Genomic DNA, 12,428 nt, shown 5'->3' with positions numbered 1-12,428 from the left:
CTCTCATGGGCATGTATCTTCACAAGCCAACATCATACAACATGGAGTATTGAATGGAATTCGTTCTGCCTTTCAAAAATCTGACTGCCTTGGCTGGGTTTGAACCTGTTATCTTGGAATTCGGAGGCCGACACTACCACTGATCCACAGAGGGAGTGGACACTATCAAAGCAGACAGTAATACAGGAGCGGAACAACTGAAAGAAGCTGTGCAAGACAGAGCAACATGACCAAACAAAGATAGATGTCTTCAAAGCACGATCCTCGACTGAATGGATAGTGATGATGATAGGCATAAATGCAACAGAAGGTGAATTACTTTAATATTCAAGTTAGAATAATTTCTTTCAAAACTTGCAATTTAAACACATCAGTTTGCAGTGATTAGAATTTATAAGCATAAAAATCACTATTGTCAAATGAAAAACTATAATGTGGTTTATTTTCATAGTTTAGAGAAATATGTTAAAAACAGAAATTGGGTTTGAGTCCTTTTGTCAATATTTTATTCTCTAGATAATAATTATCATTACAGACTCACTGAGAACCCATATATAATAGGCTACGTTTGAATGTTACAGATAATCTATATCCACCAAAATGAGAGGCTATGTGACTTGGTTCATGTAGCTGTAAGCTTGCATTTGGGAAATAGTAGGTTCAAACCCCACTGTTGGCACCCCTGAAGATGATTTTTCATAGTTTCCTATTTTCACACAAGGCAAATGTTGGGGCTGTACCTTAATTAAGGCCACAGTCACTTCTTTCCTATTCCATTGTTGCTATAAGACCTATTTGTGTTGGTGCGACATAAAGCAAATTGTATAAAAAAATAGAAATAAATCTTTAACCACCATTAAGGGTTAAAAGGAAAAATTCTCTACCCTCGCAAATCCTTATTGGTTGAGGTTTGAAGGGAGTGAGCATAGGTGGAAGAAATGACACATGTGAATGGGATTCATTGTCCCTCCAAATGTAGCCTATCGTAAGTTTTGAGCATTACTGTTAGGAAAACTGGAGTGTCTCATTGGAAGTGATAATGCCCTATTTGTTCTGATACGAAACATACTTGCAGAGAACTATGTACAAACTGACGACAATTTGACAAGGTTTTTCCCGATAGAACAGGGTATCTGCTGAGCCCAATTCTGTTGGACGTAGCGACGATGGACGCAATCAGGACAGCGAGGAGAATGTAAAAATGTATATCTGTGCAGATGATATGATGATTGTGTCTTTGTCAAGTGAAGATCTACAAGCAGCTTTTGATAGATTAGTGAAATGGATAGGTAGAGATAATTCACAGCTGAACACAAGTACAACAGTAGTTTTGACATTCAGATGAGGAGGGAAAATTGCATTGAAAGACACAGTCTATTATAAGAGTGAGAGATTATCGATGTCCGCTTTCTTTTAGTACCTGGGAATGACTGTACAGATCATGGGTACAACTTTCACATTACCAATAAAAGAGAAGGTCGCTGTTGCGGTAATAGCCATGAGTGAAATCAAGCACTTAAGGAGTCTTTCAGTGGATACAGTGATGGAGTTCTTTAAAGTGAAGATTTTACCAATAGTAAGTTACAGAATACAGTTAATATGGGGCCATTTGATAAGGAGTAATTTAAGAGAATTAGAGAAGACCAAAGTTGTTTATCTAAAGAAAGTTCTAAGCCTATCGAAATTTACTCCCACACAACTGCTATATGAACTAGTAAGAGAAAGATTCTGCATAGAGGATTTGTGAGAGTGGATTCTACTACATTCTACACCTGCCTACAAGAGTGTTCTACAAGAACTTTATTCAAAGAAGAAGAATAAATGGCGCTTGTTCTACACCACGGATGCCATGATGACTGAAGATTGGAAACATCCAAATTATTATTATTATTATTTTTTTTGCTAGGGGCTTTACGTCGCACCGACACAGATAGGTCTTATGGCGACGACATCCAAATTATAAGCTACGACATGTCGTAACATGATTTTCAGTGTGTGGCTTTCATCACAGAATATGTGATAATACAAGACATTATGATCCGCAGGAGGATTGTGTGTGTCAGCTGTGCAAGAATTGTGATCAACATCACCTTCAGGAATCTGGAAAAAGAGTGGTGTCTCTGACCAAATTCTGTAGTGATTAACACAGAGAACTACATATCGTACACCAAGTGAAAGCTCCTGAGGGGTCAACCGTCTGATTTGTCTTTAATTTGCCAGGCTGAATGGCTCAGACGGTTGAGGTGCTGGCCTTCTGAGCCCAACTTGGCAGGTTCGATCCTGACTCAGACCGGTGGTATTTGAAGGTGCTCAAATACGTCAGCCTCGTGTTGGTACATTTACTAGGACGTAAACGAAATCCTGCGGGACAAAATTCCAGCTCCCCGGCGTCTCAGAAAACTGAAAAAATATTTAGCGGGACGTAAAGCCAATAAAATTATTATTATTATTATTATTATTATTATTATTATTATTATTATTATTATTATTATTATTATTATTATTTGTTGTTGAAACTTCTCTAAGAATGTTTAAAAGTACCAGTCTGTATTTCTTTCCTTTTTTGTCTATGAACCTAATTATCATAATAAAAAAATGGCGTATGACTTTTAGTGCCGGGCGTGTCCGAGGACATGTTTGGCTCGCCAGGTGCAGGTCTTTTGATTTGACATCCGTAGGCGACCTGCGTGTCGTGATGAGGATGAAATGATGATGAAGACGACACATACACCCCAGCCGCCGTGCCAGCGAAATTAACCAATGATGGTTAAAATTCCCGACCCTGCCGGGAATCGAACCCGTGATCCCTCTGACCAAAGGCAAGCACGCTAACCATTTAGTCATGGAGCCGGACATTATCATAATGACTCTGACAAACACAGAGAACGATTAACATAAGGCTACCGGTATATATTGATTGAAATATATTCGAACCTCAGTTCCTTTTCAGATTCGAAAATAAATGACCATTCTTCATCTGGCGTATCATCCTCACCAGAAATGTTCACCCATTAGATAGCTGGCCTAACCTGACAAAAGGAATACCCCTGGACATAACGGCATAAATTCAGTGGATGTTTTTGAAAAAAAAAAAAAAAAAAAAAAAAAAATCTCCTTCAGGTTATCTCGTTTCAGTCAACATGGGTGTAATATTGAAATGATCGAAACCTTACGTAAGTCGTTCCAGGAAAACTGTTACATCATACCTGGATAATTTCTTAACTTTATAAGTGTAGGTATATTATCTAATCTTCTAATTAGTATTACTAGAAAATATGGATTAAGTATCAGTAACTTTCATTAAATTATCGCAAACTTTTCTGTCATCATTTTGGGATTTAAATCCTTTATTTACAAAGTATCTACGTTACAAGTAGACAGTCATGGGCTCTTTTTTCTTCAATTTATTGAATGATTTTAGGAAAAGGCTAGCATATAGCTTATTATTTTCAACTGCCAGGAAATAGTAAAAACTGGCAGGAATTTTATCGGGAATGAAAATATCATGTATTGTGTACCAACGTTACAAGCAGTGCATACGAAACGTCACTTTATGTCGAAAGGGGAATAGCCTGGGAAGAGGATTGCGCAAGCAATGCTGTAAACTTCGAACATATTCAAATCTTTCATTTCGGGACTTATTTGATCACCGAACGAAAGTTTTATAATTAAAATTACTCGTATGTTACATATTTGAGTCCTGTCCTACGAAAAAAGATCTAAACTGGACAGATTGATGATTATTTATATTTACGTATTAGGGACATTCAATAAGAGATGTTGGTAAGCGGCCACTGTTTTTGAGAGGGACTACGATTTTTGCTACACGGCTGAAGCAGGGATTATTGACACCATGTAGCAAGTAAATATTGCCTGCTTTTGTGATGAAAGACAGCTATAAATGAGGGAAAACCTTCCATGCATAAGCACAAATATTGATAGGGTACGTATAAAATTCTCGAATAATGATATTTTGCCCTGAAAATAAATTGTTAGCTCGCGTAATTACACACCCGCCATTTGCAAGGAATTTTGTTTGTAGACGTCGATAACTTTATGTATTTCTTTGAATTAAAATGCTAAATTCTGTGAAAATCATCTATAAAAACTTCATGTTTAGTGTTCGAAGAATAAGTGGTTTGCCTGCAAACATTTTGTCATGTTAGATTTGCCGCAGAAAAGCAGTGATATGTGCGCTGAACTAAGGAAGGGTATCCAGTGGTATAATGACTATGTTAGCATTGCCAAGTCCTCTAATGTTCCTGGAATAAAAGTACTTTGTTATTATTTCATGGTATCTCTGCTTGCTTGACCTGAAAGTGAAAATTGCATTGTTTCCAGTTATGGATGCTTGCAATAAAGTCAGCCATGGTGTTGAAGTTTGTGTTAATACCACTCCAGTTCAGAGTATGGAGAAACAGTCTGTTGCAATTGAAGGAACTGAAGAACCACCAGAAGCCCTGGGCTCAGTCACTCTCAGTCAGGAGGGAGAAGGTTCAAGCACTGGATTACAGACTCGCTCAAGTGCCCGGGTTTCTAAGAAAATGCGACTTGATTCCATTGGTACTCCTGTTGCAGAGAAAAGAGGTACAGTTTTATTACTAAAGTATATTTTAAGGTGGTTTAATGTAGCATTGTAAGTAACCTATTTGTCAAAAACTAATTGTTTGCTTCGTTGTACAGTAGTGTAAGCTTCATTAGTTTCCTTAGACTTTGATATGTATGTTCACACTTTTCAATCATGATGTTCTGATGGGGGGTGTGTCTTTTAGTGAATAGACATAGTTGAAGAAACTTGCGTGAATTCTTCTGGTTCAGATTTAAGTAGGAACATAATGTATTTACATAGGTCTACTGTAGGCCTACAGTAAATTAGTGGCACCTGAACTTAATTATATGCAGAACTTGTAGCCAACTACTAGAGTGATTCTGTTGGGGTCATATCATGCCTATGTCGGGTCTTAGATACTGCCTAATATAATATTAGCACATGGTAGAAATTTAGTATTTGCGGCATAAGTTTTATAGCATCATAAGCGATTTGAAATATGTGCGGCATAAGTTTTATAGCATCATAAGCGATTTGAAATATTTCAAATCTTAATGTGGAATACCTTGTAGAGGAGAGTTGTGTTCACTGCGACAGCCAGGGACCCACCCACCGTCCCCCCAGAAGTGCACATTTACTTTTATAATCTAATTTATCACACACCATTAATCATTGCTCAAGCACGCTGTAGCATTTCCATTGCCCGAGATACAATCGGATATGTCATCATTTCCAGCAATCAAGTGAAATTCATTCCGTTACCAACCCGTGAACAATAAAAACATAACTAAATGCAATCTGTAACAAAACAATGTACAGTACAGACCAGTAGCTTTGTCCCTAGCAGGCATGATGGCAAAACTATAGAAAGCGGTACTGATGGTTTAGTAACACGAGCCACTGCTAGGTGGTGCAACGCCAGTTCACTGTCGCACTAGTAGCGCTGAGAGGGAGCGCCGATAGGAACGACAATGCTGCCAACTGTTGGTTTGATATGGCTATACTTTTTTTCTTGCTGTGTGGGCAGTATGCGCCGCGGTGATAGACAAGAGCCTCTCGAAGGGAGTGTGGCAATGGTTGGTAACAAATTCTCAGCCTCATCCTAGGTGTCAGCGACGTCATCCTCTTCGTTATGTGAACCAATCACCATTATAGGCAATGGAGTATGGCGTCTAAAACATTATTTCTGGTTATAAAAGTAAATGTACTTCTAGGGGAAGGTGGGATGGTCCCTGGCAAGCGTATTGAACACATTTCTCTTCCACGATCATTATAAGGTAAACTTGGAAGCATTTCAAGTAACATTCCATGTCAGGGCCTCTCAGAGTGCATGGTGCAAAAGACGACTTCGCTTGGTTGACCAGAGTGCAGACCTCCACTCCTCGGTTTGGAGCAATAGCGCTGTCTCTCTTTCCCCATGCCTATCTCGTTCGCTCTGCCTGTCTCCCTCTTCCTCACTTGCTCCGTAGTGCTCCAGATCCGAGCCGAGCTTAGCCGAATAGCCCAGAGATGAAGCGTTGGTCCAAGCAGAGCTGAATGGGACCGGTGCACTGTGCACAGGAACTCTGCGCCACAATTTGCACGCGTGAGATTTTGGGCGTTTGAGAGGCCCTGTTCTATTCATTCAAGGTTATAAACTTCATTATTGGTTTCGTATTGAATTAAGATTACATATAAAATAAATACAAGGTTTAATCCACCTACTCATTACTTTACATAAATTGCGATGTTTACAAAAACATTACAACAAGTTACGAGGTACTAGTTTTGACCCTGTATGGGTCATCATCGTCCTAGCCAAGATACATATGTATATGCCAAAGTCTTAAAACAGAATTACACGGTGGAATGAATATAAAAGAATGAATTGAGTATGTGATGGAATGATGCACATAAAATGGTGAATCTATGAACTGTTGTAGATGTAACAATGTTATGTTTATCAGTGACAAATAAAATCTTTGGAATTATGTCACGTATAATTAAACTAAATGAATATTTATCATACAATTATTGTAAAATTGAATAAAATGAGCTCTGTTGACAAATATTCTAAAATTGCAAATTTAAAATCCTTTGATAAAAATGGAGGTCATCAGAATAGGACATCTTGCCTCTCGTTCTTGTTTGGAAAAGATGTTTATTCTGCGCTGTCTAGAGGAGTCTCCAAAGAACTTTTATTTGTGCTTATTGTCATAATGTTTTTTCTTTTGAGTTCTTTATTTATACAGCTGAAGAGGACCACTAAGTGGTCGAAACATGTCCTGTAAGTTTATATTTTATTCAATTTTGCCTGAGGCAATAATAAAGTATCGATTAGGTGGTTATTTATACTTACTTCTTGATTAAACATCGATACGGTCATGAAATGGACAACTTGTAATGTTTTTCCATTAACGTGTTTGTATAATGCATCATTTTTCACATTTTTATATCCCGAATTTTAGTAACTGGCTAAACTTTTAGCTCTCATATTTAATATTAGATGTACTCTTGAAGATTGTTTTTAGGCTGAAGATGCCCTAAATTGAGGGCGAAACATGTCCCATTTAACTGATAGTCTGTTTATGTAACCACTATAAGTGAAAATAAAAGTATTGAATAGGTGGATTATAAAACACCTTTATTGTTTTATGAATCGTACCACTTGACGAGTTTTTGCAGTTCCTGCAAGTATTCTCATTGCCATCTCTATCACAACCACTGCTGGATTTTCTGCAAATGTTGCCAAAGTTACAAGTGGTTATCAAGTTCTCTCGACACATCCCTTTGCACAGGTTGCTTGATGGAGTCGCTTAGAAGAAAATGTGCAGGTGTTAGAACTTGTAAATCACTTGGATCACTTGGCAAGGGAGTGAGGGGGCATGAATTTAGTACAGCCTCAATATCGCAAAGAGTAGTGAAGGTTTCCTCGAAGATTAGCTTGCATCCCTGTGTTCCAGTTGGCAAATGTCTTTTCATCATTTTTACAGCTGCGTCCCACAATCCCCCCAAGTGGGATGAATGAAACTGCACTCTATTTACTGCTGAGCGAGTGAGGTGCTAATACTCATTGACCCTTTTTCCAAAAAGGACTAGATATCTTGTAGTGTGTTGGCTGCTGTAATGAAATTCTTTCCATTATCATAGAAAAGCTGCTTCAACAAACCTCTTCTCGCTGTAAAGGGTTGCAGTGCAGCTAAGAAAGTTTTGGTCATTAGCTCTGACACTAATTCTAAATGCACTGTCTTGGTACTGAAGCATGAAAATACATCTGCGTTACTCTTGCCAGTATGTATGTTGCCTCTTCTGTAGCTTTCTCATACAGATATTGGTCCTGGTTAGTCTATTCCTGTGGTAACAAAGAGCTGAAAAATTAACCTGATTCTTTCTTCTGGTAAATATGCCATGCATATCTCTGGAACTGTAAGATGGTAGCAAAAGCTCTTCAGATACCTCTTGACAATCTTTTCTGCTTCCCGTCTGCCACTGATAGCCCAATATCATTGTTGAGTCGGATGTAGCAGTTGCTCTGGGGGACAATGCTTCAGATGACAATGTTTATCTTTCATGATAATCCTGGTGATGTGATGTTTTGCTGGTAGAAGCCTTCTTATCACCTTAATCAATCTGTCACTATCCAGAAATGGACTGAGTGACTTAAGTGAACTCTTCTTTGGGAGGTCTTGATTATTAATTAAATAATGTACAGTAGTACTTGATTGAATGTTTCTAATTGTGTTCATCTGACTACCTGTTTCTCTGCTTTACAAGTTTCTTGTATTTCTAGTGAAACTTTATTTCTTTCTGGTGGTTGGAGTTTGCGATTATAAATGAATCTTTGACAATATGCTAATACAGATGTTGATTTTTTTAAATAGTGTCAACTATGCTGTAACAATGCCGTGAAACGCAGCCAGGCAATATAATATATACCTGAGGTAGCTTAGATGCCCACCCTCCCTCAGCCTAAATGAACTTGCCATCCAAACACCATGCACGTGTGCAGTGACAACAAGAACGCAGTTTTGAGCGCGTGCTCGTGGAGTACAGCTGTAATGATTTCGAAGCAAGATCAGAGGAGCTGTTTGAAAGTTGAATGTGCTAGAGGTTGCAATGGAAGGCAGTGTTACTAAGGATTTCGAGAGGCTTGCTGTGAAAGTGCATTACCTTACCGTACTGTAGTATGGTGGGTCAAGGCCTTCAAAGACGGACGACATATGTGATAGACATGCCACGGCCTGGTCATCCTGCGTTAGATGATGACGATGTGCAGAATGTGAATATGTGAATGCTGGCAGATCGGAACACCACAATTTGTGAATTGGCCAACAATACAGGGCTAGCGCCTTCAAATGTACTGCAAACCCTGAAGAAGCGGCTGGGAATGTGGAAAGTCGCCTCCAAATGGGTTCCACATTACTTGAACGAAAATGGCTGCGATGTTATGCAGCTCGTACGCACTTGGAGCGCTGTGAACGTGAAGGTGAGGCCTTCTTATGGTGGATAATAACTATTGACGAGACCTGGGCCAGAGCTTATGAACTGCAGCTGAAACGCCAGTCAAACAAGGGGCGTCATCATGGGTCACCAGTAATGGTTCGGCCGACCGGAACCAATATGAAGGCCATGGTGATCATTGCCTATGACTGGGATGGTGTTATCATAAAGCATACCGTTCGCCAAGGATGTACCATTATTGCGGATTATTACTGTGCATTTTTGCAAACGTATCTGGTAGCAGCCCTATGAAGAAAGCAAGGACACTTCCTGAATAACCTACCCATCATTCTTTCTGTACGACAATGCAAGGCTGCATGCAGCAGTAGCTGTGACTGAGTTGTTCAATTGCTGGGGCTAGGAAGTGCTTTACCACCCCCCCTTATTCTTCAGATCTCAGCCCCTGCGACTATGATCTCATCCCTAAAATAAAAGCACCACTTTGATGGGCCTGCTTCCGCACAGTGGATATTCTCCAGACCACTGACCGCTCCGTCTGCAACCTCCAGAGATCGGGCACTCTCAGCGGCATCCAACGTTTCCACGTTGCTGGAAACGAGTGCTTCACAATGGTGCTGATTACTTCAAAGGCCTGTAAAACGCCTCACGTTGTAAGTATGCTATGTATTTAAATAAAAAATAGTGGCCACTATTAAAAAATCAACCCATGTATATGGCATAACTTCAAGAAAGATGAAATTTTATTGAGTTGAATGCTGATTGATGTTGCCATACACATAACTGCTGTGACCTTCAACTCTTGTACTGTACTTCTGTTTCAAATATTTCTGAATGAATGCTCTGGTTGTGATGTCGTGAGCGGAGCCAAGAAGGACCGCTCCGCCAAAATATTTTGTCTTCGAGTTCTGTTGATGTGATTCCCCTTGAGAGATCATCTGGATTTTCAGTCTAGGAAATATGATTCCAGGTGGTCGCATAGTGGCTTCTTGAATCTTTGCGTTCCTGTTTGCCACAGATGTGTTCAGCGACCATGGTTCGGTGTTGAAGCATCATTAAACAATTGTAGTGTCACTCCATAACATGATCTGACCAATTTCTTTCAGAGTCAACCGTCAAACAAATGAGCAATGGCATAATAATTAAAACTGGCATAGTGACATATTGTACATATGTGCATGTATATGTACAGTTTATTTGACACATGATGTAAATAGGCATTAAAGACTTTTGTACTTTGATAATATGTCAGCACCTTCTATTAATCTTTGATTGGTAAGAAAACCATGTACATATCTCAATGTGTCACTACGCCAGTATTAACACAAGGTATGAATGGGCGTATAAAGACTTTTGTGCTTTGATAACATTTCAAAACCTTCTTTTATTCTTGGAATGGTAAAAAAGCTATGTACATATTTCAATGTGTCACTATGCCAGTTTTAATTATTATGTCCTTGCTCATTTGTATGTGATTAATTTGTTTATGGCTGATGACATTTAAATATCAAAACTGGTCCCATGTTAAATAAATGTTGTAAATAGCATCTATACAACACGTAATTAGTACTGAATAGGTTGAACCATACTTTGTGATTGACAAACGGCATAAATGAGGATTGCTAAAGCTTTCTCTGAAGCATAGCTAAATCCAAACAAATCAAAAGAGCCAGGGTGATGTCCAGAATTTACGTTTCTTATGATTCTGATGTTGTTCAGTCTTTCTAATGACGTAGAGTTTTCATTCCAAACCGGAAGGTGCTCTGGGGATAATGGCTTATCTGAATCCATCTTCCCATAAGTGTTGCGTCAACAACGTTCCTTTGATCATTACTGGACCCACGAGTCCTAGTGTATAAAAAAATCTGTGCATTTTTGGAGGTGACTTTTGGATATCGGTGACAGCTTTGTCAGCTCAACTCGAAACTGAAGGCAATCTTGTGCCGAGTCCCAAAGGAGTCCAAAAGCCTTAGTAGCTTCACCTTCGTCTAAAACTAGAAATACCGGGCGAGTTGGCCGTGCGCGTAGAGGCGCGCGGCTGTGAGCTTGCATCCGGGAGATAGTAGGTTCGAATCCCACTATCGCCAGCCCTGAAAATGGTTTTCCATGGTTTCCCATTTTCACACCAGGCAAATGCTGGGGCTGTACCTTAATTAAGGCCACGGCCGCTTCCTTCCAACTCCTTGTCCTTTCCCATCCCATCGTCGCCATAAGACCTATATGTGTCGGTGCGACGTAAAGCCCCTAGCAAAAAAAAAAAAAAAAAAATACTAGAAATGTCCCTTGATTGCCTTTGCACTCCAAATTCTGCAAGATCTGTTTATTGTTGGACCTCTGTTTCCTCAGATGCCTTTTACCGTTGTTGAGAATGTTTATTCGGAGACATGCACAAAAACTGTGTGACAGCATGTTAATAAATATTCTCCCCTCCTTCCACTTCCACCAACGACTGTTCCAGAGCTCTGGACTCATCCAGCTTATATACCCAATGGACGAGCGCATGTAATATGTAACAAGCACCGACACAGCCATGGCAGAGAGAGAGAGAAATTACCCAAGCTACTGAGTGACACTAGTAATAAGAAGAGTCAGAGACACTCGAAAGGTACTGAATGTAGATAGAGCCCTGCACGGATGCAGAAATCTGCAACATTATTGTTTTGGCAGATGCAAACTGTGTGGTAGTGCAGCTGATTTTGCTGATAAATTCTAAATAATGATGTTTGTTGATTTTCAATGAAGTATACTCTGGTGTATCTTGACTGGTCAGTCTTTCATACATTTCATGCAGTTATTTTTGCTTGTGGTGAAATTACCCTTGACGTTTGTGTGAGAGAGTAGTGATATATAAAGAGCTTAGAATCCTTAAAGGTGTAAATCTGACCCAGGCCTAACTGGCTCCTGCCCGCAATTAGTGAAAGGAAGGAACAAGGGTTCCGAAAGAGAACTGCGCAATATTTCGGTAGTTGTCACAAGAGGATATCCCACATGAACCTATCACTATCGGGGCAGGGAGCTGGTGGCAGGTATCAAGCCTATTGTATTGTGTTAATGATTTATCCATTTCAATACCTTGAGCGTAATATACAGTAGTTGAATAGCTGTAATATCCACGGATAACCATTCACGGATGTGGATGAAAGAAATGTGGAGCGGATGAGAATAATGTTTTGTATATTCGCTCAGGGCTCTAAATATAGGGGTGTCATTCAAGTCATTCCTGCAGACGTTTGCTGATGGTGGAGGAACATTTCAACACTATCTGGTCCCAACCTCCCGTGGGTGGGGGATGCAGATGAAGAATACACCCACGGCATTCCCTGCCTCCCATACAAAGGGCAACCAAGGGATGATGGACTTCCTTAGTGTCACTAGTGTATTTGTTTGAACTGATGATGATTCCAAGAGAATCAAAACTAGTCTTCATTTATTTAAGGTATAA

The 12,428-nt window shown here is 39.6% G+C and overlaps 1 protein-coding gene across 1 annotated transcript in view; it reads left to right on the top strand.

Annotated features, from left to right (window-relative positions):
* The first annotated feature begins 3,646 nt into the window (after positions 1–3,646).
* crm (cramped chromatin regulator) overlaps positions 3,647–12,428 on the top strand; it is a 350,810-nt gene continuing 342,028 nt past the window's right edge. The window contains exons 1-2 of the mRNA XM_068226835.1: positions 3,647–3,943; positions 4,342–4,587. Coding sequence (XP_068082936.1) covers positions 4,344–4,587 — 244 coding nt within the window. The 5' untranslated portion in view covers positions 3,647–3,943; positions 4,342–4,343. The remainder of the gene's footprint in view (positions 3,944–4,341; positions 4,588–12,428) is intronic.

Source organism: Anabrus simplex, chromosome 3 (assembly GCF_040414725.1).
Source record: "Anabrus simplex isolate iqAnaSimp1 chromosome 3, ASM4041472v1, whole genome shotgun sequence".
NCBI classification, from domain to species: domain Eukaryota; kingdom Metazoa; phylum Arthropoda; class Insecta; order Orthoptera; family Tettigoniidae; genus Anabrus; species Anabrus simplex.
The sequence above is the reverse complement of the archived record's forward strand: the minus strand, read 5'-3'. Positions and strand labels throughout refer to the sequence as shown.